At 52.6% G+C, this 25,999-nt stretch overlaps 7 protein-coding genes across 7 annotated transcripts; 3 read left to right on the top strand and 4 right to left on the bottom strand.

Annotated features, from left to right (window-relative positions):
• Nucleotides 1–28: 28 nt before the first annotated feature.
• On the top strand, nt 29–6,671 carry COL26b_011767 (Type I Iterative PKS; the record flags this gene model as incomplete). The annotated part of the gene is made up of 2 exons (XM_053184428.1): nt 29–339; nt 404–6,671. The coding sequence occupies 2 exons, from the start codon at nt 29–31 to the stop codon at nt 6,669–6,671; spliced, it is 6,579 nt and encodes a 2,192-aa protein (XP_053031636.1).
• Nucleotides 6,672–6,930: 259 nt separating this feature from the next.
• On the bottom strand, nt 6,931–7,997 carry COL26b_011766 (uncharacterized protein; the record flags this gene model as incomplete). Its single annotated transcript, XM_053184427.1, has 4 exons — nt 6,931–7,315; nt 7,369–7,556; nt 7,633–7,843; nt 7,936–7,997. 4 exons carry the CDS (start codon nt 7,995–7,997, stop codon nt 6,931–6,933), a joined length of 846 nt encoding a protein of 281 aa, XP_053031635.1.
• Nucleotides 7,998–9,214: 1,217 nt separating this feature from the next.
• On the top strand, nt 9,215–10,647 carry COL26b_011765 (uncharacterized protein; the record flags this gene model as incomplete). The annotated part of the gene is made up of 4 exons (XM_053184426.1): nt 9,215–9,290; nt 9,398–9,634; nt 9,754–10,469; nt 10,501–10,647. 4 exons carry the CDS (start codon nt 9,215–9,217, stop codon nt 10,645–10,647), a joined length of 1,176 nt encoding a protein of 391 aa, XP_053031634.1.
• Nucleotides 10,648–12,471: 1,824 nt separating this feature from the next.
• COL26b_011764 (uncharacterized protein) lies at nt 12,472–14,384 on the top strand (the record flags this gene model as incomplete). Its single annotated transcript, XM_053184425.1, has 3 exons — nt 12,472–12,664; nt 12,717–12,892; nt 12,945–14,384. 3 exons carry the CDS (start codon nt 12,472–12,474, stop codon nt 14,382–14,384), a joined length of 1,809 nt encoding a protein of 602 aa, XP_053031633.1.
• A 291-nt stretch (nt 14,385–14,675) lies between these two features.
• Nucleotides 14,676–15,801, bottom strand: COL26b_011763 (uncharacterized protein; the record flags this gene model as incomplete). Its single annotated transcript, XM_053184424.1, has 3 exons — nt 14,676–14,753; nt 14,810–15,157; nt 15,214–15,801. The coding sequence occupies 3 exons, from the start codon at nt 15,799–15,801 to the stop codon at nt 14,676–14,678; spliced, it is 1,014 nt and encodes a 337-aa protein (XP_053031632.1).
• Nucleotides 15,802–22,580: 6,779 nt separating this feature from the next.
• Nucleotides 22,581–23,056, bottom strand: COL26b_011762 (uncharacterized protein; the record flags this gene model as incomplete). Its single annotated transcript, XM_053184423.1, has 3 exons — nt 22,581–22,602; nt 22,649–22,772; nt 22,828–23,056. 3 exons carry the CDS (start codon nt 23,054–23,056, stop codon nt 22,581–22,583), a joined length of 375 nt encoding a protein of 124 aa, XP_053031631.1.
• A 563-nt stretch (nt 23,057–23,619) lies between these two features.
• COL26b_011761 (uncharacterized protein) lies at nt 23,620–24,726 on the bottom strand (the record flags this gene model as incomplete). Its single annotated transcript, XM_053184422.1, has 1 exon — nt 23,620–24,726. The coding sequence occupies one exon, from the start codon at nt 24,724–24,726 to the stop codon at nt 23,620–23,622; it is 1,107 nt and encodes a 368-aa protein (XP_053031630.1).
• Nucleotides 24,727–25,999: the final 1,273 nt, after the last annotated feature.

The following is a 25,999-nucleotide window of genomic DNA, read 5'->3' as shown; positions in this document are numbered from 1 at the left end:
CAAGAATCACCACATACGTGAGCACACAATGACGGTGGTGACGCCAACACCAACGATTCTCCTCTTTGGGGGCTACACGGAGCCGTGGCTCGAGTCGATCGACCGCATCCACGAACAGGCCGGCAAATGTGCCTGGCTGCGGCTCTTCCTCGACGACGTGGCGGCAGTCGTGAGAGCGGAGACGCGGCATATGCACCCAAAGATCCGGGACAGCCTGGGTCCTAGTGGTATCTTTTCCAGCGTTCAGGAGGTCGCGGACTTGTATCGCGATCATGATGACGATGTTGGGTTTGTGCAGTGTATTATGTCATACATTGTGCGGGCCGTGATTCTGTTAAGGTGCGTACGATATATGCGAGAGGAGAGTCCTTCTGCATGTCCAGGTGCTAATTCTGTAAGTCAGATGGGTCCATGATTCACCAGACGCTTTGAAAGCAAATCCCAGGCCCGAGGGACTGGGCATCTCAGGAGGTCTGATCAACGCCGCGGTCCTGGCCATCTCAGAAGACTTCGAGTCTCTCCGCAACGCCAGCGTGGTGACTGCCGGGTTCGTGTGTCGCCTATGCGAGGTTGCCGGGCAGGTCTCACGAGCCGTGGAAGACGGCGGCAGCGGCAGCTCCTCCTCATGGGGCTGTGCGGTCGTGGGCATCACTCCCGAGAAGCTGGACGGCATCCTCCACCAGATTCAGGAGAGCAGCAAAGTCCCAAGCCTGAAGAGAGCGCGGGTGGGCATCCGAGGGGACCACTGGGGCACCGTTGTCGGCCCTCCCTCGGTGCTTGACGCGTGTTTGAAGGACAACAGATTGGGAGATGTCGCGACGCAGAGGCTTCCCATCTACTCGATGCAGCACAACCACGAGCTTTCACAATCACATCGCGAGTACATTGCCGGAAGATCTGCACTTCATTCCAATTCTGTCCACCCGGGATTCCGACTTTGGGGACTTCGGGCTTCCGATGAAGACAACGATACCGTTCCTCCCACCTACGCAAATTGGGGCCAGCTGCTTCTAAGCGTGGCAGACTATGCTTTTTCACGACCGGTTGACTTGGTGGACATGGTGAAGAGGTTGAACAATCGTCTCGGCGCAGAGTCTTGCCAAGGCGTGCAACTATTGATAATGGGTCCAACATGGTTCGCCGGCTCTCTCACCAGCAAGCTGAAAGCCACGGGCAGAAGGGTCTCAGTCGCCCAGTACACCGAGCTCGGAAACGAGCGTCATGAACCGAAATCGCAGGGTGCCGTAGACAACTACGAAGGTCGTATTGCCGTGGTGGGCATGGCCGCCCGTGCCCCTGAGTGTGATGACCTGGAGGAATACTGGAAGATCATCGAATCCGGGCGTGATGTTGCGCGCGAGATCCCCCAAGGACGGTTCGACGCCGACGACCTTTTTCAATCCAAGCAGGGCCCCAAATGCGTGTCAACCTGCAAGATGGGCTGCTTCCTCGATAAGCCGGGACACTACGACTCGCGCTTCTTCCGCGTCTCGCCGCGCGAGGCCCTTATCATGGACCCAGGCAGTCGGTTATTCCAGATGGCGTGCCACGAGGCCCTCGAGTCGGCGGGTTACTCATGCGGCACAACGAAGGCCGTGGATCCGAGTCGCATCTCTGTCCTCTTTGGCCAGAGCAACGTGGACGGATATGAGACGGCACACCATGAGAAGGGCTGCGACGCGTACACACTACAAGCCCTCGCGCGACCCTTTGCGGGTGGTCGTGTCGCCTTCCACTACGGCTGGGAGGGCGCAACATATTCCATCGACCAGGCTTGCTCAACCTCGCTATCGCTGATCCACCTGGCCTGCCGGGGTCTACTGGCAGGCGAGCATGACATGGTGGTTGCCGGCGCCGCCAACGTGCTGGCCTCGCCACATGGATGGTGCCTCCTGAGCAAGGCCGGTGTCCTTTCGGACACGGGCAACTGCCGGACCTTCCGGGATGATGCTCAAGGATACTGCCGTGGCGAGTTTGTTGGCGTTGTGGTGTTGAAGCGCCTTGCTGACGCCATCGCCCACAACGATCGCATCCTCTCCGTCATCCCCGGATCAGCCCGCAATCAAGCCGGCAACTCAGCCTTCCTCACTCAGTCGGATTCGGGAGCCGAGGAGCGTGTATTGCGCCAGACGCTAAGACAGGCACGGCTCAGTCCGAGAGATATTGCTTACGCTGAGATGCACGGCACTGCGACTCCTGTAGGTGACCCGTGTGAGATGACAGCCGTTGCCAATGTCTTGGGCCGTAGACGTAGGACGCCGGCCGGTGGTAAGGAGGAGGCCGATGGCGGAGAGGTGGAACAGCCCCTGTCAGTTGGATCTGTGAAGGCAAATATCGGCCACAGCGAGGCTTCTTCCGGAGTTGCCTCGGTAATCAAGGCCATCCTCATGTTCCAGAAACAGATGCTGCCGCCCCAGGCCGGCATGCCACACGCTCTCAACAAGCAATTCCCATCATTGGAAGAAAACAAGATCAGAATCTTGAGCAAGGCCGCCCCGTTTCGCCCCGAGAGTGGGAAGAGAAGGCGTGTTCTGATCAACAACTTCGACGCTGCGGGCGGGAACACGGCGTTGGTGGTAGAAGACTTTCAAGGCCCGAACACAAAGACCGTAACCTGTGGCCCTGAAAATGACCCGCGACCAGCACACGTTGTGGTGCTCTCGGCACACACAGCCGCATCACATCAAGCCAACAAATCCCGGCTGGCAAAATGGCTTGCTGCGAACCCGTCCGTTCGTCTTGAGGATGTCGCCTACACAACCACGGCCCGAAGGGTCCATCAGCCTTCTTTCCGCTTCTCTTGTGCCGCCTCTTCTACGAAAGAACTTATCCAGGCACTGGAGTCTGACTCAAAACCCACAACAACCAGGAAATCGCCCGTCATCTTCGTCTTCACCGGCCAGGGCTCACACTATGCCGGCATGGGCGCCGAGCTGTACCGCACAAGCACAGTTTTCAAGGACACTGTGGACCTTTGCCAGCACATATGCCACGGCTTTGGATTTCCCCCCTTTTTGGACATCATCACCGGGACCGGAAGTGGGGCACGAGCCGGAGCCGGAATCGGAGGTGGGGCCTGGACCACGGCGCAGACGCAGCTCGCCGTACTGGCACTGGAGATCGGCCTCGCTACCTTCTGGAGACGGCTGGGTGTTGAGCCGGATCTGGTGATGGGCCACTCCTTGGGCGAGTATGCTGCGCTTCACGTGGCCGGCGTACTCTCACTCGCTGACGCACTCTACCTCGTCGGTTCTCGCGCCACCTTGGCCATGCAGAAGTGCAACAGCCAAGGTGTCTGCGCCATGCTGGCGGTCGCGGCATCCGCAGACGTCGTGCGAGACCTTCTGAGGGATCTGGATATTGATGCGGACAAGTGCTCCGTTGCTTGCGTCAACAGTCCCAGCGCGTCGGTTGTGAGCGGGACAGTCGACGCCGTAGCACGGCTCCAGGGAGCGCTCATGAAGCAGAAGACGCGCTCGAAGGTCCTCCCGCTACCTTTCGGCTTCCATTCCTTCCAGGTCGACGCCATCATAGACGACTTCATGGCGCTCGCGTCTGGTCCTGGCATCACCTACTCACTGCCGCCAAAGGTGCCCGTAGCCTCGACGCTCCTAGCCTCCATTGTGGACGGAGATGCTGCCGCAGGAAGTCTGAAGTTCGGTCCTGAATACCTTGCCAAGCAAGCTCGAAACCCCGTCGACTTTGTTGGCGCGCTCCATGCTGTTAAGGCCAAGTTCAAGGACAGCAGCCCGGTCTGGCTCGAGATCGGCCCGAGCCAGGTGTGCGGCGCATTTGTTCAGGAGACTCTCTTGCCGCCGACCGGCCATGTCGTGTCGACGTTGAAGGGTACCGGTTCAAGTCCTTGGGCGGGCATCTCCGAGTGTCTGGCCAGCCTGTACGTGAACGGTTGTGATCCGGACTGGCTCTTGCTCCACGCGCCGTTCGAGAAGAACCTCCAACTACTCACATTGCCGTCGTATTCCTGGGATACCAAGGACTTTTGGATTGCCTACAAGGAGAAAAAGTTAGTAGATGGATCTGCTGCTGGTGATGATGGTGCCCCGGGACATCTGGCCCGCCAACAACCCATCATATCCACTTGTGCGCAGTACATCGTGGACAAGACCAAAGACAAGGATGGCAAGACCCGCGTCACCGTCGGCGCTTCCATTGCAGTCCCAGGACTCTTTGCCATGATGGAAGGTCACCGTATGCAAGGCGTTGGTCTCTGTCCCGGTTCAGTCTTCAGCGAGGCCGCCTTCGTCGCAGCCAAGTGCTCGCTCGAGCACCGCAACGGCCAGAAGATGGACGACAACTTCAACATCATGGAACGCTTCAGTCTCCAGAAAGCCAATCTGCGACGTCCTCTCACGGCAAGCATCGCCGGTCCGGATGGTGAGCTTCACGCCACAGCTGTCGTCGCGTCGGAAGGTGTAATCCAGGTCTCATTCAAGGCGCTGTCTGGGTCATCAGCACGCTCGTTCGACCTGGGCCGCTGCGAAGTCATTGCCCACAACGGCAATCAGCCCAACGCTGACTCGGACTCCTTCTATATCAGGGCGAGGATGCATGAGGTGCAGCGGTCTTGCAGTAGCAGACTGCCAGCGAGCATCTTCTATGCCCTTTTCTCGCGCGCTGTACAGTACACGTCTGACAACTACCGTTGCATCAGGGAGGCGTTCGTCTCAGATGACTTTTCGGAGGCGGTGGCCGAGGTTGTACCTGTCCACGACCCCGCTAACGTGACTTTCGTGGCGGGATCACCTTACTGCGGCGAGGCCCTGGCACATCTCGCCGGTTTCCTGGTCAACTGCCATCCTAGCCGGTTCTCCTCTGAGGCGGGCGCGAGCTCGAGCTTCATCATGGATAGCCTCGAACGGTTCGAGCAGATGGCGAAGATCGAGCCTGGTCGGTCTTACTGGACTTATGCGCGAGTCTCTGAGAGGGAATCTGACTCGGCTGTCTGCGAGGTTGTCGTCTTTGACAATGCTGACAAGTTGGTCATGAGGACCTGGCGAATGAGGTTCCATGAGGTTCCCAACGCGGCTTTGCTGCAGAACTTGGCTCCCGGCGCAGGTGGGAGACAGCAACAGGACCAGGACCGGTCAGTGAAGATCGGTGGAGGCGCCGCGAAGGTGGTACAGACGCCTCCGCCGGCAGAGAATTTCGATAAGATGGTGACAGAGACGGATAATGAGACGAGAGTCGAGCAACCGTCCGTGTTCCGGGATCAAGATCCACGTCTTGACGATGATAGCAGCCAACAAGCCCCTAGCCAGATCAAGGTCGGCTTGCTTCCAGTCATCCTCGACAGTATTGCCGAAGAGACAGGCTTGGACACGACGGAGCTGACAGAGGATGCCGCGCTGGCTGACCTGGGCGTGGACTCTATCATGGCCGTGGAGATTTGTACGCGGGTTAAGGAGAAGTCAGATTATCCTCTGTCTCCGCTGTTCATGCTGGAGTATCCGACGATAGGTAACCTTGTCCGCTCGTTTGGTACAACAAAACCGCTAGAACAACCAGCGAAGCCGCAAGAGGAAGAAACACTAGACGAGCAAGAAGAAGAGGAGGAACAACAAAAGGCAAAGACGACCACGCCCTCTGTTCAAACTGATGACTCTACGGCCTCCAGAGGGACGCCTGTAGCCGAGCGCACGCCAGATTCGTCTTCTTCTTCATCGGTACTTGATCAAAAGACCACCAGCGACGAGCCTCTTCCAAAAGCCCGAATCGCCATGCTACAAGGCCGTCCACAGGCCGGCAAGGGGCGCCTGTACTTGGTCTGCGATGGTGGTGGTAGCATCGCCACCTACATCCATCTGCTCCGCCGCCAGTTCCCCCTACCCGTCTACGGCATCGACTCCCCCTTCCTGCGCTGCCCGTCACGGATGACGACACAAGTTGGCATTGTCGGCGTCGCCAAGATCATGGTTGAAGCCCTCATCGAGACACAGCCCGATGCTGGCCTCTCCGAAGCCGAAGAGGACTCGATAGTCATCAGCGGCTTCTCCGGCGGGTCTCTCTTCTGCTACGAAATGTGCCGCCAGCTCCTTGCACAAGGGCGGCGCGTGGCCGGCATCGTGATACTAGACATGCGCTGCCCTCTCCCGCCGCCGCCGCCATCAGCAGCTACTTGGTCGGACGAAGAGACTTGGCCTATCTTCTTCACCACTTCAGGAGAGCACTTCATCGGTAACACCCCAGGGTTCGACATCACGGAGCACCTGCGCGCCATGTTCACGTGCGTCCTGGACTACCATCCGCCATCCCTAGCAGACGCCGGACCAGTCCTTCGCATTCCTGCTGCTGTCGTCTGGTGCAAGGGAGGCATGGTGGGCCGTCTGAGGCGGCGCCGGCCCGAGCTCGTCGCCAAGCTCGCCGATATGGGCTACCCTGTCGAGCCGTATCCGGGGTTCATGGAGAACCCGAAGCTGGGCGCCGTGGCGTGGAGCCTGCCGGACAAGAATTCAGAAACGGACCTGGGCCCCGGTGGTTGGGATAAGTATGTAGGCGCCGGTAAGAACGGCGAGTTGGGCAAGAACATGGTGTGCTTGGCTATCGAGGGGGACCATCATGACGCTATTGCTCCTACGGGGGCGCATCGCTTGGCGGAGTCGCTGGACAAGGGTGTCAGGTTTGTGCTTGGGAAGAAAAGCTCTTCAACTTAATGAACAGCTTAATGAAGCAAGATAAGCAGTAAGGAAGTTTGTTTAGATAATGGTGCATTTCTTTTGTTAGCTTTTAACGATTGTTTTGTTCTGAAATGTTTCATTGATCAAGTTTGGCAATTTTCAACGGTAATTCAATTTTGGTATTATTGACAGTAAATATGCGGATGTGGCAGAGAGCAGCTTGTTGTATGCATTTTCAAAAAAGGTCAATTGTCAATATGGAATCTTTTCTAGAAGATAGAGCAGTAGTAGGTGGTCATAGGACCGTGTCAAGCAATTTCAGGAACCCTCCGTTCCCCATCTTGCTCAGCAGTGTCGACCCTAACCTCCAAGCAACCCAGGTGCATGTTAACGCACCCCCGAGGACAACTCCCCACGCCACCGATCCGACCGCAACCACGATGCGACCAACCATCTTGACGTCCTCGGGCTTGTTATTATGCGGGAACGGCTGCGCGGGCACCGGCAGCTTGAGCATCTCGCACAACGGGCCCCAGCCGTCGCGGACGCGGTAGAAGAAGAGCTTCTCCGGCGGCACAACCCTACGCAAGAATGCTTCGTGCGTTTCGAGTACCTCAGCGCACTGGAAGCCCTTAAAACCCAGGCGGGAGACACACGTCTTCTCGACGAGCGGGCCCCATCTTGTCGGAAATGGTCAGCAAGATTCGACTCTTAGTTGGACAGAGGCACATACGTGACGAATGAGTTCAGCACTGGAAGTGGCCGAGCGAAGAAGGGCAGCCACGGCCAGTCGACCAGGCTGGAGATTGTTTGAGCGCTCTTCCACCAAGACTCTTTGTCTCGGGTCGTTGCGATTACGACGGCATCTGGATACAGCTCGAGAATCTCCGGCACAAGCCAGATGCATGGAGCATCAACAGTCTTTTGGCCCCGAGGAATGGTCAGCAAGATTCAGTCATCTTAAGTAGTGATTTGCCTCAAGTTTGCAGTAACTTACCGCGGAGTAACCTTCCATGAGTTCGGCAAGCAGCCATTCCAGGCGCTTCTTCTCGGGCAGCGTCTTATCCTTCTTGGTCGCTAATTCCATGACCTCGAGCCACCGCTTCCGCACCTCCGCGGTGCCCACGAGTCCCTCGGCGCCGCCGTCATGAACAGGGCCGATGAGCGTCTCCAGGGCTTGTGCAAAGGTCTTGGTGCCAGTTCGTGACCTGAGATATCACCAAGTTCACCGTCTTAGCTCATGTATGATCTTTCCTGGCCATGGCATCTTTTAGATTGATAATGAAGATGAAATACGTACATGCCGGCACCAATGACACGGAACTTTGTGCCCGGCTTGGGCCTCGAGTGACCTTGGCCCATTTTGTGATGAATTGCGTGAAAACACCAAGGAATCTCACGGTCAAAGAAACAAGAACAGCGTCGAGATACACTAATCGTAAGACATACGGTGAGTGGCCTCTATCAAGGCTGGCCGACTTCTTTGTATTTCCTTCCCGGTCTTCTCGGAGACCGAGACCCCGGCCCCATGTGTTCAAGGTAGTGGTGCACAGCGAGTCAGGGGCTCAATGGCTATAACATATAAGTCTTTATCGAGGAGTTCTGCCATACCCAAACTGCATCGAGAAAGAATGAAGTACATCATTCACCCATGTCAACTTATGGGTCAACCTCGCGGAATATGTTTTCCTGTCAAGGCCACAAGCCTTGAAACATTGATATCAGCAGTCTTAATTTTCGAAAATCCCTTCTCGTCATAGAAACTTGTACATGCTGACAATACCTAGTATGTTTCTCGGGAGTAGATTCCTCGATATGAAAAATCGGGAACTGCCTCGCGGTGCACTGAGGCACGGACAAATAGTCGGTAGAAATTCAGTACCCCAAGAGCCCCTCACCGGGGAGAGCGACTGCAGATCTTCAAGTGCGGAGGGTCCCCTGCACTTAGTCTCTCCAGGACCCATACAACCCGAAAGATGTACCGGTACAACAGCTGTCTCTGTGATTGACTCGTTCAAATGACAGCCACTGTGTAAGCACGTGCAAGAGCCTCGCTTTCGTAAGTCCACAACCACAAACATCAGGGGTATCGTTGGGTCTGTATGAGGAACCGTACGACTGAGTTATGACATTTGGCTCGCACTGGGTTACAGAGGCATTTACAAGCACATGCAAGGGACTTGACTCACTACTATCTACATGAGTTCAAAGCCCTCATTTGCTACAGATTGGCATGGAGAAGGTGGGCGCATCGGGACGGGCAGCAACCTTGGCTCGGAAAGTGCGGTCAGAGGCTCAATGTATTCGTAGATCTGTGGAGCGAGGTTTACGATGTATTGCGAGTTCCCCGCATAAGAGCGTCAAAGCAACTAGCATTGCTTGGAACTCGATTGCCTCAAACCGCAGCTCTCTAACCGTCGCACACGCAACTCAACTCAACACCGTCATTCTCAGGCTTATCACATTGATCGACTAGAAGCGAGTAGCTGCTGCGATCAGTTTCCAGAATGGCTTCTACAACTACCCTACCTGCAGACCAGGCAATTGCCGCAACTGCAGGCGGGAACATGGTCTCAGAAATGGAGTCAGCCTTCAAGTCGAGTGTAGAATCAGGCAAGATTCCGGGTGCTGTGGTGATTGCGAAGGACGTGACCGGTAGGCTCCCCATAAATGTACTCACTTAGCGAAATTATCACACCCGACTCGTGGACAAGAGTCTGAGACCATGGCAAGTTAGCTGACAATCGAGTCGTTGCTCTCAGGCAAAATTGACTATGTCCGCTCCTTCGGAGCCAGGTCCGTCCGGCCGGATGAGAACGGGGCGTTGCCCCCGATGCAAGCAGACACAATCATGAGAATGGGTCAGGCTAGCGTGCTCGTCGGCACGGTCATGGCGCTGCAGTGCGTCGAGCGCGGTCTCATTGGCTTAGATGAGAGCGTGGAAAAGTACCTCCCCGACCTGACCAGCATGAAGGTCTTGGCTGGCTTTGATGCTGAGGGTAAGCCCATCATGAGGGAGAGGAACGGAATCATCACTCTCAGGTGAATTCACCCATGATTGATACTCATCGCCCGACCATTACTGACTTCTTGCGATCAAAAAGGCACATGCTCACAGACACCTCGGGCATCTCACACGTGCCTATCAGCCCTCTCCTGCGTGAGTACTGCGCCAAGGGGTACTCAACGTACCCGTTGCCTATCGGTGGTGAGACCGACATTCCCGACCCGTTGGCCGCGCCCCCCGTCGGCGACCCGGGCGCCGAGTGGGTCCACGGCACCAACATCGACTGGGCCGGTAAGCTGGTCGAGCGCGCAACGGGAATGGACCTGGAGAGCTACATGCAGCAAAACATCTGCGCGCCGCTGGGCATCACCGACATCACGTTCAAGCTCCACCAGCGGCCCGACATGCTCGCGAGACGGGCGGACCTAACGAAGCGCAGCCCCGAGGACGGCAAGTTGTACTACGACGACACCATCTTCTTCCGCAAGTTCCCGGACGAGTGTTATGCCGGCTCGGGTATGTTCGCCAGCCCGGCCGCCTTCATGGCCGTGATGCACTCCCTTCTGAAGCGCGACGGCGTCCTCCTGAAGCCCGAAACAGTTGACCAGATGTTTGTGCCTGCGCTCAACGAGAAGATGGAGCGCGGGATGAATGAGCACTTCAACAAGGTCATCCGCTTTATCAACTATGGCTATCCGCTGCCGCAGTGGCCTACTCTGCGCCGCAACTTCGGATTCGGAGCCATTGTAATCATGCAGGATCTGGACGGAGACAAGTGGCGCCGTAAGGGGTCTATGTCCATCAACTGCGGATGGAACGTTGGACTGGTAAGTACTGCTCTTCCTTTCGTGAGCATAGGTTTGGAAGGCTTACATCGACGAACAGCAAATCGACCCTGCAGCGGGACTGTGCACCATCGTGGCATTCCAGACTTCGCCATACAGCACTCCTATCGAAGAGGGGCTTGTACACACCTTTGAGAAGGCTATGTATTCGTTGCTGTGACAGTGTTGGCCTGGTAATAGGGCCGGTACTGTTAGAAGGGCCTGACTAGCAAAACCATGCAACTGACAGTACTTGGCTAGAATGCAAATATGAATGACGAATCCATCTTTCATTCTCTTCCTTTCATGCGCGAAACATCCTCAGACCACTGATCTTGCCATTTGAAACTTGCAGACTATTTTCTTTTACGGTTGCTGGGTGACACATTGATTCATGTGGTGTTGTGGTAGCAGTGTCTGTTGTCTAACACCACGAAAGCCCCCTCCTACACCCATGGTCATTATCCAATGATTGAAGTTTCGGGGAATCTGTTTGTAAGTACATATAGGTGCAAACATATTGTAATACCTTTCTTTAATCCCTGTCATTGGCCAGCTCGAATCGTAGAAGAACGTCTTACGCCCAACGGGGACACTAAAAGGGGTGTTTACCGCGTAGTAAAACTCTACTTGATACTGATCTCGGCTTGCATAGAGTCATGTGGTTCAATTAGTGATCATCGTACGAAAAGCGCCAACCTATCAAAATCACTGCATTATCTTCATGTTGTATGGTAGAGTAGTCACCCTTGCGGCCTTTCTATCGCCAAAACCTTATGTTGGGCTTCATTCTCTCATCAGGTTTTCTGTCCACACAGATCGTCTTCCTTGAGGCACGCGATGAAACCCAAATATGATTAAGCTCGTTGATCCAACGGCTCGGGCCTTGAATAATAATCAGCCTCGGATACCAACAGCCCCTGGGTCGATCTCGATGTGACGTGGGGATAGACAGGACATGCAGGTACTATCGTGAAGTTATTGGACAGAAATCGTGTTGAGTCTAGACTTCCTCTGCCTTTTGAATCGCATACGTGATCAGCGGCTAGGTGCTTTCAATTAGAGTAAAACGAGGCGGTTTACATCTCGCATTCCGAAAAGCGTGTTATCGGGAGTTGGATGGGAAGGTGTGCACATGGAAGAATCATGGGACGAGTTGTCCACCCTCGGATAACGCAGGTGGCGACTATGCAGAACCCGATCGGACGGTAGCTCAGTCGCTGCAAGTCTTGTCGAGGCTTGCTTTGGTCGAGGTCATCGGAACCGAACTTTGACTCCTCCCGCCGGCACTTGCAATAGAATGCTGATTCCCATAGCCAAGATAGGCAAGCTTGGGTTAGTGAAACCCGTCGTGATGGTTATCGTGAGAAATTCAGACTACGGGACTGCGGGCGGCGGCAATTGGCTTCCACGCTAAATCCCCGCGAACCTTCATCCCGACTTCACCGGGAGCAACCCGTGTCCGCTAGTTCTGTCAAATGTCCCCTCGGTGAAAAGCGGCGTCTGCCGTCTATCGAAACGTTGCGGGTTTGGGGTCCAAATAAGCTAAATTGTGATGGTTGCCCCCCAGGGCCCAACTGCCCGCCAAATCCCACAGAATGACGGCGTTTCGAAGGCCGCGATCAAGGGTGATCCATCAAATCGCTCCCGAAAACAGTGAAAGTATTTACCCAAATCACGGCTCTTGGCAGGCACCCCCGCTCGACGATCCGACGCCATGTGAGATAAGCTCGGTCGAAACGCAAGTTGAGGTGACACTGATATGTGTCTCTTCCGGGCTCCTACGTCCGAGCTTAAACCCTTCATCGGCTGTTTTGAAACGCGCATCGCACCCTTCCGAAGATGATTAAGGTTCCTGGGGTGCTGCCTTTCATAAAAGTCCCCGCGGAGCCCCAGTGGCTTTCTTTGTCTTTTGGGTGAGATAGTTAAGGGGGTTGCAGATGTTGATGTAGCACGGGAAGAAGTCACGACGAAGCTTGAACGACGAAACCACAGATCCGCCAAGATGCACTGGCTTCAGACGCTTCTATTGTTGCCTTCGGCCGTCACTGCGACGTTGAATCTGCAGCAGTACCGCCCTGCAGCGGCGAAGAAACTGTTTCCGGAACCGGCGGGAGGCCAGCAGAACGTGGTGCAAAATGTCATTTCCAATTCTAAGGCGGCGAGGGAGCCGAAGTTTCTCACTGATAAGACCCGAAGTAAATACTCACGACATGATATGATTGCCGTAGATACTGACGCATCGTACAGAATTCGTCGTGAACGGCACCAAGATCCCCGAAGTGGACTGGGATGTCGGCGAGTCCTACGCAGGATTGATTCCGATTCACGCCAATAATGACACGAGCGAGAAGTTGTACTTTTGGTTCTTCCCGTCTGAGAATCAAGAGACCGAGAAGGAGATCGTAATCTGGCTCACTGGTGGTGTAGGTTAGGATGTTCGCGGGAAATTTAATGGTGCTGACTCTGTTGTCACAGCCCGGCTGCTCTTCGACTGGCGAGCTTCTCTCGGAAAATGGTCCTATGCTCTGGCAGCCAGGAATGTTTAGGCCCATCAGGAACAAATGGAGCTGGCATCGCATCACGAACGTGGTCTGGATAGACCAACCTGTTGGTGCTGGATTCTCAACGGGCACGCCCACGGCAAAGGACGAGTTCGACGTCTCACGCCAATTTCTCAGCTGGTGGCGTAACTTCATCGATACTTTTGACTTGAAGGGATTCAAGATATATGTTACAGGATCTTCATACAGCGGCATGTACTGCCCATACATTGCCAGCGCCATGATCGACTCCAACGACAAAGACTACTTCAACGTCGGCGGTATGCAGATCTTCGACGGGACGTACTCAGTTGACAGCATCGGAGAGGAGATTCCCGCTCTAGCCTTTGCAGACCGTTGGGAGCACGTTTTCGCCTTCAACGACACCTTCCGCAAGACGTTGCGAGACGTCAACGATAAATGTGGCTACGCCGATTACATGCGCAAGTACCTTGTCTACCCTCCCTCCGGTCTACAGCCTGCTGTACCTCCGGGCGTCGACGGTAACGGCGAGGTCAAGACGGAGTGCGACATTTGGACAATGATCGGGGAAGCTGCGGAGCAGACAAACCCCTGCTTCAGCGTGTACACGATCACTGATGGGTGCCCACTGAAGTATGACCCGCTCGGCTTCAGTGATGGTGCGAATTACCGACCCAGGGGCTCCGGACAACCCTACTTCAACCGCGATGATGTTAAGAAAGCTATCAACGCGCCAATGGACAAGGAGTGGAAATTCTGCACCGACGTTCCAGTGTTCCAGAATAGCACGGACAACTCAATCTTGGATGGGCCTGGAAGCCAGCCTGTTCTTCCCAACGTCATTGACAAAACCCGCAACGTCATCCTCGCCCATGGCACCAGGGACTATGTTCTCATCGACGACGGCACGTTGTTGACGATTCAGAACCTCACGTGGGGTGGGCAGATGGGATTCCAGATGAAGCCGACAGCCCCGCTCTACGTTCCTTACCACTCCAACGACAATCCGGAGAACATTGCTGGGGCTGGTGTCATGGGTACAGTGCACTCGGAACGAGGACTGACATACATCGCTGTTTCCCAGGCAGGCCACTTTGTTGCCGCGGATATGCCCTCAGTCGCATTCCGTAGCGTTGAGGTGTTGGTTGGCAGGAGAGACGGGTTCGAATCGACGACTCCGCTGACCATTGACCAAAACGCGTCCATGCCCGTCGGTGACGTTGGAAACGGAACTGTTATCATGTTCCCGCAGTCAATGGAGCCTGGAAGAGGGGTCTTGTCCAACCAGCCGGTGCCGAAAAACAGCAGCAGTTTTGCAACGGGCCCAGGAAGTGGGCAAGCGGTATTTGCGTTTGGGTTCGCGGCCTTCGTGACGTTCATGCTAGGCATCTAGTAAGAGGCCATCGGCTAGACTCTTGAGTACCTACGGTTATTGAAAAGATGGGACGGACTATTATCCAACGTGGGAGACTCGCTATCCCAAAGGGCGTGTATAGTCAACGATCCCGCATAATGGGATTGAAATATAATGATATACGCGCATAACATGCTCATGTTGTAGCCGTAAGACGCCCGTGTTGAGCGTTCCCTGAAGTCCTTCAGCTAAATATGGTGAAATACCTCGCCTAACACTGGCCATAAGTTACCCACCAACGTGACTCACAGCCCCTATCAGATACAGCTGTTACTTGTTTAATACAGAAGACCAGTCGTTCTTAGCTGCCCAGTCTCGCCAACTAGTCAACTGGCAGTCGATGCCCGCCTAAAGAGTGTTAGCCACAAGAATGTATCACTAATGTAGAATCTGATAGATCTCACCTTTCTGATATCAGCGGCCGTCAACAGGTCCATGCCGCCATCGTATCCAGGGTCCGAGGAATACGAGAACATGTACGCAACTTCGATGCCGGTATCGCGCTCCCCTGTGGCCTCAATCATCTCCTCAGGGGTGATCTGCTTGTAAGTTGCCGTCTTTCCCGTCACCTGAGCCCATGTTTCAAGAAACTCGGGCCAAGTGCAGGTTGATCCCTCAGCCATGTAGGCTTTGCCGGGTGGTATTTGAGAGACGGCGTACGTGAAGTTGCCCATATCTCCGGATGGGTCGAAGTGAGGCACGGGCTTCTCCGGGGATGTGGTGAATGCCATTGTGAACGTGCCGTCAGGGTTCTGATGAGGCATTAGCAGGAAACTCAGATAATAATAGCCGCGCAAGAGTGGCTCACCTTTCCGAAGTAGGAGTTTGGCAGGATATTGTAACTCGTGAAGAAATAGCCCGTGTGGATGCACGACATCTTTGCAGCCAGACCAGGATACTTTTCGTTCACGTAGCCAGGGAAGATGTCGGCCTTGGCATCGAAATGGTACAGCTCCTTGAACTTTCCACCGCTGCACTTCTCCGCATGACTCAGCGTCGACACCAAGAAGCCGTTCTCGTCGAGTGTGTCCACCGTTGCCGCCGCGGCATCAGCAATGTTCCGTCCCTGACGATACTCGACATCATACGCGTACTTGCGGCACGAGATGCCAAGCTCCTGGGCCTTTGCGCGACAGTCCGGCCGGAAAAAGGGTTCCCAGTAGTTCGTCACACTGAAGATGACGTTGGCGTCACGAAGGGCCTCCTTCATCGAGTCTACATCTTCCAGATCCGCCTGCACAACCTCCACACCGAGTGATGCTAGCGCCGTGGCCGCGGGAGAGGAGAAGTTGCGGGTGAGCCCTCGGACGCGGTACCCCGCGGCGAGGAAGCGGCGAGCGACGGAGCCACCTTGGTTTCCAGTGGCGCCGACGACGGCGATGAGCTTCTCGGGCATTGTCTGCAGTGCGACCCCGTCGACAGGTCCGTGATGGTGGGAAACAGAGTTGTGAGGCGGTGAGAGGTGGGGTCCAAGAGTTCGAGGAGCTCGAGCAAATCGTGGGCTGATCTGGCGGCTGGGATGGGGTCGGAATGGGAAGGTTCAAGAACTGAATTTGAGAAACGGTTTTCTTATTTGCCGCTATTTTTGAACCCGATGGAAAGGTGTGAACGAAGTGTTCGCGCTGGCGGATGAAGAGTTCTTCAACTTCTGGAGAAAGTTCGCGGAAGCCCCTCCTCCATTGCGGTCCCGTCCCCGCCGCTTCACGACATGCTCAAGGCCTGGACGCCGCCTCCGTCGGAAACACTAATTGCTAGTGTGGACGGTATCAGTGGCGCCCAAGGGAGAAAAAATACTGGAATGTGATATGAGTGGATCTCGTCATACCATCTGCCCATCGATGCAGAGACGCATCGGGAGCGGATCCCTATGTGGGTTTAGCATGTTGACACTAAAGCGCCGAAGTACGGGGGCGGCACAGACGCCAATCCGTACGCGGAATAGGGCGCGTATGATTTCCGGCGCCTCGGTTAAAGTTTTATCTCTGTTTTATTGCAAGTCCACGATAAGGATGTCCCCTAGAATGGTTTCGAATAATATTGAAGAATGGCTGTAGGATCACTCGCAATAATTGAGATGAGATAAAATGTGAGTCAAAAGAGCGTGATAGTCTTGATCAAAACTATGGACCGCACATGCCATCGTGCACGTATCAAGTATGGATTCAGATAGGAAAGACATGATAAGAAGGAAGGTAAAAAATAATAAGAAGAAAGAAGAAGAAAAACGCATATCAGCATCCCAATTCCCCTTGCATGTACGTATATAAGCAAATGAGCGGCATTGTATTCAAGTTTCGAAGGGAACTTGTAATCCAACATCAACAATCACTATCATGAATGGTGATATTCTCGTCTGCTTGCCCTGTGGTGTCTCCCTTCCTTTACCAATCTTTACAAATACGCCGTCAGCACACTTCAATCAATTATTTCGTGCGGTATTCTCAGCTTACACGTTTTTTTGACCTTACGATCTCCCCGGCGCTCAACGGCAGCGGGATTTGCGACTGGCATGTCTGTTACATGACTCTTGATTCCTGTTTCAAGGGGAGTTATATCGAAGTCTCGCTGCCTAAGAACAGAGCGGGAGCTGTGTGATACTCCGCACCAGTTTGCACTTTTTAACAAACAATCTGCAGGAGCTGGAGCAGAATCACGCCAACCAGCACCACTGGCCTCTTGGTATGGCATACCTTCGACTTCTTTTGTTAACGTGATAAAGTCCATTTTCCATAGTCATTACTCACCATGGACGCCGGGAGTTTGAGTGTTCGGCGTGTCTATGAAAACCCGGGTGAGAACATCCGCTGATGGCTGCGGCTTGAGCTGTTTGAGTTGTTGCTTCTCGTCTGATTCATCAAGAGTATCCGACGGAAAGCTTCGAGTTTTGATCCAGCTGCACTGCTCACATTGACCGCTTCGGCGATTCCAGTTGTTCGGGAGCTCGTGCAATTGATTTGGGCTCGTAGAGACCTCGGAGAAGTCGGGCAGCTCCTGAGACGAGAAGCCAGATTGGCGAGGCCAAGTATTCCACCTGCGTTGATGTTGACTATCTTGCATCTGTGACCAGGAGTCTTGGTTGACAGTGGGGACCGGAGCAGACTGGCGCGTCTCCGTTGTCTCGACCGCGCGCTTCCAGCAACGCTGGCCGGGCTTCGTGCACCAGGCAGCAGCCTCCGCAACGGTGAGGATAATGTGGAGAATTTTTGCAAGCTTCATATTCAGTAGAGCGCAATGAAGCCAAAGTCCTTGATACGAGGAGTGTATTAAAGACGTGAAAAAAGACACCTTTGTCACGGTTGTAATCTTTAAATCAAGAATTTGCCAGGATTGGAGGAGACAAATTCTTGCCTTTTGTAGTTTTCCATGCCATGAAGATGAGAACTATCGATTTTTCCAGCTCTTCATCGACACTGTAAGCATCGTCATTTTCTTGCTAAACATAGGATAGGAGTCATCTGCAGTTCACAGTCATATGCGCAGTGAATTCGCTGGTCCGGCCCAGGCTGGCTGGCCATTTTATCTTGAAAGGGTGGTCAGACTATCTTGGAAAGGCAAGCTTTGAGCGTGCTGGCTTTCGCCATTAGCTATTCACGGACCGTGTTTTCACAGAATGGAGGCGAGAGGGAGGGCGCTAGGCTGAAGACCATTGTTTGATGACCTGGTTTGTTTCGAGTGGTCCCCAGCAATCATTTTGGACGCCGCTCACAAAGTTCCAAGTGTTTCAGTCTTTTCGAATGCAGCAGCCCCCCCTGTGTGCGAAGGCTCAAAGTCATCCTGGGACTGGCTCAAGAACCTGCCAATCTTCAAGATGTACTTCGGACGGGGACGATCTTTCAGAGGGGGCAACAAGAAGACAAACGCTTGTTCCCATGTTTTTAGATACTTCAGCGTTCGTCACAATCATATTTCAGGCACCTCCAGTGGATCAAGCTCAAGGAGAACAGATTCCCACGCAGACAGGTCCAGCATAATGAAGTGGCTTCCAGGGGTTCCTTCTGATGTTGTTATTTGTCAAAGTTCAATGCACCCAGTGCGCTCCAAGACACATTATGTTCTAGCAATGGCAATTGAAATGAGTAGGTGTGATAAGACGTAGAGAAAACTCATTGGGGGGCAACTGGGAAGGGCAAAGATGGTCGGTTATTGACGGCAAATATTCCAAGCACTTCTTCATGGATCAAACTTTTATCAGTTTCGACACATCATCAGGGCTGATCTGCCGCGTGGGTCTCATAATGCCAGGATATTGTCCAAGTTTAGTCAGATGCATGTCTCACTGTTTTGGGGCAACACGCTGCACACCTGCAGATGAAATCTAAGGCCGATGTTTGCCTTACCAGTTGTCTCTTGCTTCAGTGGCCCCTCAAACGTTGTCTTTGATGATGTGGCAAAGAGGGCGAGGCATTTATTTCAAGTGTCTAAATTGCGCGGCGGGGGTTTGCAGGTTTGTTGTTTGATGGAATCGCATTCGTACATAGCTCCACGCCGTAGTGATTGGCCGGGAGCTGTTCCATCAGCCATGATAGTCAGATGTCGTCAATCTGGTGGTTGAAGCGGCGACCTCCGCTACAAAGTAATACATGTACACCTGCATTTTACGTATGGGTACGAAATTAATCGAGCGACTTACTTGCATGGCATAGTGCCATGATTCTGCTGTCTTCGACAAATGATGCCATCTTCAACCTCCTTGAAAGATTTAGATCGCTCGGCGTATCAACTTCCATTTCACTTGACTTGCTCTTCAAAGTCTGCTGATCGTACTAGATCTTTGAATGTACAACTTGTGAGGCTTCATATCTACCTTGTATAGGGCTGCATCAGCACTTTGCCGAGATGAAACAAAGCTGGACAACCAGACCCAGATCACCACGATCTCCAGCGATAGGTTGAGAAGTCCGTACGTGGAATGTGGCGCCTATGATTTCCACCGCATCCCTCAAAGTAAGTCCAAGATGAAGGTGCCCCTTGAAAGGATTTTGAGTAGTGTTCAAGATTCACTCTCAAGACAACTCATTAACCTATTTGACGATACGAAATTATGACATGTGCTAAAAGAATGTAATTGTTTCTAAATATGAGTAGTTGTGTGTGCTCCCACATATGTAATGGATGGAATTCAATAAAGATAGACTGCGTAAACCTCGCAAACCTGTGATGATATGATCAAACGAGCGTCAGGAATTTCAGAACAGCATGATGTGTAGAAAGTCTCCGCTACCGACGGCAATGGAATAAAATCAAGGCGACTTTCCTTTCCTCAATGTGACAACTGTTCTATTAGCATCCATAGTTCAGCAGACAAACAGATGTGACAGTACCTACTCCACCCGTTGGGAACGGTTCTTCGTGCCTTGTCACTGTCCCATGAAGCATGGAGTGGGTGAATATCAGACGGCTCAACCGAATGCTCGGCATTGTTGTGAACTGAAACTTCGCCGTCGGACACGGCGATAGCACGAGGCTTGTTGGTGGGTCTGTTTGGGACGCAAACCCTCCCATTACAAATAGATCTCGGGTTTCGACTGGGAGGCAGCCAATTCCGTTCCAAGAGATCTGGAAAAACAGGTCAATGATATCTCGGAGAATCGAGAGCAAAACCTTGAAATTCTTACCTTCAGCCCGTTTCTCATCTTGCAATAGGCTTCTTGTTACTTCGTCTACTAGTATGCCTGCTGAGTTGTCTGGGGCTGGGTCTATCTCAGTGGACCTAGCTACGTGCTCTTTGTAGTTGTACGCAACGCTGTATTCTGGCCCGGTCAAATGGTTTGCCTGTCTGGCTTCGAGGTCGGAAGTGGACTGCTCGACTTTTGCAGAATCCAACGGCGCCTCTGAAAGCTGAGAAGATGGCCAAGGAGGAGGTCTCACGGGGTAATGCAGGTCTCGAGAATCGACCTTAAATGCAGCAAGGACGTGTCCGGGGTTAATTGCAGCAGCTTCCACATTGATCGACCAGAAAATGAAGGAGATTAGATGGATGATAAGAAAAGACTTCATGTTTGTTACGAACGATCAGTTGGCTCGCTCGTGAAGGTGGTATCGAAGCTTAAAACAGGACTTGAGATGGCTTCGGATTTTTGTTGGTGAGAATGAAAACTGTCAATGAGAAGAAATCACACTCCATATTTATATTCACAAATCCTGCAGGTGGGTGTTGTCTCCTGAGAAGGCCCAAGTCATCAAGCTCCACCGTATCTATCAGATTAATCAGCGACTGCTCCCACGTCGGTTTGGATTTCACCTAGTTGGTGAACTTAAGGCTCCTCGGCGAATCCGGGATTCCAGGAATGAGTGGTCAGAACTCCTGAATGCGATGTGTGTTACGTTTGAAGACGTAAAATAGATACAAAGGAGAATCACACCAATTCGATATAAGCGATGATCAAGCACTATCATGAAATAGGTGTTCACTAGCCTAGTATTGCTGCGATTATGATGCCGTACAGACTTTCGGTTCCACTATGGCGTGGCGCAGTCTTCAAAATCCATCATGAAAGTCGCATCCACAGAGACGAAAACGACCAAGGCATGCGGCGCGCATATCTACTTGGGTGTGTTGTCTGGAAGTAAACAACCCCTTGGCTGCACCGTGGGACGATACTGGGCGCAGTCACAATATTCACCATCAGGCACACAGATTCGCTGAAAAGAGAAAGCAGAAGTCACCACTCAAGCAGCACAAATACCATACTGTCCCCGCATGCATAGTCTTATATCTTCTCATAATTCGTTGGTGTTCTCAGCGCTAGTACCACGGGCGAGCCCCTGCATAACTACGCTCACGATTTTGCAAATCATCAGTCGATACCACCAAACAGACAAAGAAGAAGACCTCATGCCCAGCTCCCGCTTTAGAACTTAATCACACCCTCAAATTTACAAGCTGAGGTTTGGAGACAGGCCGCAAGACTCAGGCCGTCACAACCTCCAGGAATTAAGTCAAAGTTCATTATTCTGAATAGCAACATTCATGCCACATGTAGTCTCCTTTCAGGTGATGCATATTTCACTCATCACGGGAAGCAAGACGCACATTCTGCACAAAAGCTGTCAGCTGAATGTATCCAATGTCTGCAGACGCAGCCAAGACACCAACAAGCAATTAATCCTTCGATGGGTAGGAAAGAGGGGCGAGAGTGACACAGAAAACACGCAAGTGCGTGAGAGCTAGAAAATAGAAATCAGGCTGTGATGAAGACGGCAAAGTTTCTGGTGGTTGCCTCGTTCATGCTTTGCTACGGCATTAGCCGAGGCGATAGATCTTGTGTTTCGCCCAATGACAGGGAAGGCGCTTTGTGATGAACAAGCAGCTAGAGACACAGCTGAAAATTGGGCAGTCTTTTGTAAGATCCTATTGGCCCACTTTCCAAAAGCTGCAATTGCCAAGTAAATGAGACAACTACGCCTAGAAGGGTGGCTGTACAGCCTAAGTCTGGCATAAGTTAGCACCACTGTGTTTGGAGGGGTGTGAAGACTGGTGAACTTGGGTGATGATTGAGCGATAAACATGATGATGCTCCAGACGCCGGCAGCCACTTTGATCATGCTGGGATAAACCAGACGCTAGGAGAAGGAGTGAATTTTTTATTTCTCGCTTAGGCCTTGAAGGGAGCCCCCCCCCCCCAGTCCGATTTACGAGGGTCACGGTCTTCACCAGCAGAATGATTCCGTAGTTGATGAATCGGTCGGAAGAAGAGCCTGACAGATTGAAGAGATTACTTTGGATTAAGGTAGTCTAGAGACAAACCGTTCGCTGACTTCACGAAGAAGGATTAACCATGAGGCGCTTGAAAGATTCAGCTCCGCCGATGACGGATTTGATGTAGCAAACGAGTGTATTCAATCAAGATGTGGCTTTTCATGTATGCCATCGTACATAATATATGCGGCCAAAAAGCTCAATGTCCAGGCCATTTCATGGTTGCAAAGTGAGTGACAAAGGAATTCAAGAAGGAAATGCCCCAGTTCAATTCCATACGACACGACTCTCGCCATCCATTTCCGAGACTGGCTGCCACCGAAATTTCCAACTACTCCATCGTTTCCAAATCTTGCTGGTGAATCTCAGCAGTCCTGCCAGTTCCTGATATGTAGGCTCAGGTCACCCTCCGAGGACTACCGCGACCACCGCGACCACGACTGCGACCGCGAATGCTCCCAGCCTCCGCATTGGAATTAGCCTTCTGACCAGTTGAATCTACAGAAGTCAGTGTTTCCGATTCTCTCAAAGATGGACATGCCACTTGCAATAATCCATCTGCCTGTCTTCGGATCGCTGGAAGATCTTCCAGGAATCTTCTGTCTCCGTATCCATGTCGCTGTTCAGATTTTGTCGCTTCTTGATAGACGGATAGTAGAACCTTGCACCTGAAGATGTGTCTTCAGCATTAGTTAAACAACTAGGTAGAATCCTCAGACTGACCAGGGACATCTCTCTCGATCTTACGCGCGGCACCCGTGTACTTAAACCTCCATCGCTTCTGATTGCCAGACTCGCCAAACCCCTGATCAATACTGCTATCGACTTCTGAGTCGGTGGAAGTTTCAATCACGGGCGACGGAGCTTTGCCTTCACTCTGAGCTCGAGCAGCTTTGACACAAATGGCCAACGCAACAACGAAAAGGACTTGGAGAATGCTTATAACCTTCATCTTCGGAGTATTTCAAACGAGCGGTAAACTTGAGTATTACCAAGATGGAGGGTCAAATTGATGATTAGAGATCAGAGTCAGAAAAGGGCATCGATGGAAATATTTATCACATTTGTGGTCAAATACTACAATAGCACTCTGAGGTTTTTTATGTTAATTGGTAAAGGTGGTTGTGCTCGTAACAATGCAGAGTGGAATTATCGTATTACGCCCAGCCTGTTGCGGCTGATTACTTCACATGAGCTTTTCTTGCGTCTCCAGCAAATACAAAATTTAGCAACCATGATGGATGCCACCCACACCCATATCTTTCTGGTCATGCGTGTCGCTTCAGAGAGGCCCTTTTGCGCGCAAGGCTAGCAGTCGTCTACACGCTAAACAGACCTTATGCTGTACGACCTCGAAATATCTTGTAGTGGCCGCTATGTTTTGAGACCTTGCCGAAATTGGTGAGGGAAAGTACAGATGTCGCTATCTCGTATGCTGGACAACGGACATAAATCTCGGGACTCTTCGTGAACACCTGGGGACAGCTTGACCATACACATTATACTCCTCTTAAATCAAGCAGCATACGCAGAAGAAACATTCTGGCCGCCAGTATGAATGAACAGAACATTGACCGTTTCACCCGGTTGATGTCCGACTTTTGTGGCGTCGCTCTGAAGTTCGCCACTGTTGACCCAGTGAATCAGCCCTTTGGCAGCCTTTCCGGAGTACACAGGATCCATCAAGATTCCTTCGCGGCAAGCCAAAGTCTTCAAAGTCTTTCGGGTCTCTTCATCCAGCACACCGTATCCGGGACCAGCGAAACGATGGTCAAGGCGGATATCCTCAGCCGCGATGTCGCGTTCCGGATCCAGCCCAACCAACTTGCCGGCATTCCTGGCAATCTGCAACACCACTTCTTCCTGGCCTGTTATGGGTGCCACCATGACTCCGATCAGCTGTCTTTCGGGCACAGATAGCTGGTCGGGCAGCGACGATTCGAGGAGTTTAAATCCAGTGACCAAGCCGGCAAGTGTACTCCCACTTCCGCAAGCGACAAAAATGTAATCATAACGACCCGTGCCTCCGAGTTTGAGGGTCTTTTCTTGCTCTTGTATCTCCAACGCGCAGTTGGTATACCCGAGTCCGCCCAGGGGGTGTTGGCTAGAACCCATCGGTATCCAGTAAGGCACCTTGCCTTCAGCCTTGAGCGCCTGCAGAACCGCAATTTTATCGTGAGGATCACGCTGAATATGAACATTTACGCCAAGGAGATCGAACACTGGCACATTCCCTGTCGATCTGAAGATTGTCTGGTTTTCGGCAGTTTTCAGGCCGCCGGCTTCTTCGTTCAGCAGAAGCACGCACTCGAGGCCGAGCTTTGCTGCCACAACAGCAGTCTGGGCTGCATGATTACTCTGCAGGCCACCTTCGGTGACGATAGTGGTGACGCCAGGCTTCGCGAGGATATCCGGGATGATGTATTCCAGCTTGCGATACTTGTTACCGCAGCACAGCATAGGCGACGACTGATCGTCGCGCTTGATCCATGTCTGGATCGAGATCTTGTCATTGGATGCTGCCGTGGCTGACAGTGTAGTGAGTTGATGAATCGGCGACGGGGTGTCGTACCGAAGCCTGTAGCTCGGGAAACCCGATAGAGACAATGGTTGCTCTGGCATGTTGTCACTTGTGAAAGTGACTGAGTATCGTTAGAATCGATGGCAGAGTGGACAGACTAAGTGCGTCGGGATTGATGTCTCCATTCTTGCATGGGATCTAGCTAGTTAAATTGCGCTCTGAGCCCCCGCTCCATCGACAGGAAGGGCGTGTGGGATGGGGGTCAGCGAGCTTGCTGACGTGGGGTATCTACCTTAGTACTTCCGATGTTGCGAATATTACCCCACTACCATTGGATGCCTTCCGTGACATGCTGCATGTCTAGTCATCCGTCAAAAATATGTGAATTCGCAGCTTTCACGAGATGCTCAAGGCTTCGCTGGCACACATTCAATGCACGGTGCGATGATTTTTGGGCTTGACCTTGCCTTCTTGGGTAAGCTCTCCCGCTAATAGCAGCTCCGGTACGGTTGGCGCGTCTGAAGTTTGAACTTGGTCCCCTTCATGACCGGGTTGATAACACTTAGTCTCATGAGCCATGGTCTAACAGACATGGAAGGCGCCTAACGAGTTCCCAGATAATTGACACGTGGATGTCCAAGAGCCTAAGAGTCACTAGCCGTCACGCAGATGCAAGCAGCACCGAACCTTAGGTTGTAGTCTGAACAATCTGAAGTCCAGAGTAGACTAGAAGATTGAAGACGACATAATTAGGTCCAAGCGTTTCCCGTTTTCGATATGAGTCGAAATGTATCAATTCGATTTGGTATCACTGAAAAACAATCCCAGCCAGCTAGCTATATGCTCTGTAAAAATAATGCAATCAAGAAACTCTCCACGCGAAATGCTCCACAAGTGAAGAACAATAAATCTGGACTTCATGAGGATGGCTTGAAAGCCTTGGCCTGCGAAACAAAGCTTGCACGTCCTGTCGACTCGTCGAAGATATTGTACCCAATGTCCGCAGCATTAGGTGGGGTGTACACTGTGCATCAACGGTCAGAAATCGTCACTGTCCTGGCCTTTGAAGGAAACTTACAGTGCAGCGAAACCGCAACGTTCTGGGGATGCGGGTTGTGTACGCGATGAAGACCGATGTCGTCGGATATATAGGTCACTTGATCCGCTTGATATGTCCTCTCACTCTTGACTTTGAGAGGGACATTCTCTTTATCCGTGCTTGAAGGGGTATAATAGACCGTCTCCGTCAATTCCCCGGCTAGGACCTTCATGATGCAGTGGGCATTGGCATGGTCGTGAATTGGAGAACCCTTGAGAGGATTCCACACCAACAGGAGCTGCCAAGTTCGGTAAGAAAACGCATTGAAATTTATC

Source organism: Colletotrichum chrysophilum (genome assembly GCF_026319265.1).
Source record: "Colletotrichum chrysophilum strain AFK26 chromosome Unknown scaffold_150, whole genome shotgun sequence".
In the NCBI taxonomy this organism is placed as follows: domain Eukaryota; kingdom Fungi; phylum Ascomycota; class Sordariomycetes; order Glomerellales; family Glomerellaceae; genus Colletotrichum; species Colletotrichum chrysophilum.
Note: the sequence above shows the minus strand (reverse complement) of the source record. Positions and strands in the feature narration are given on the sequence as shown.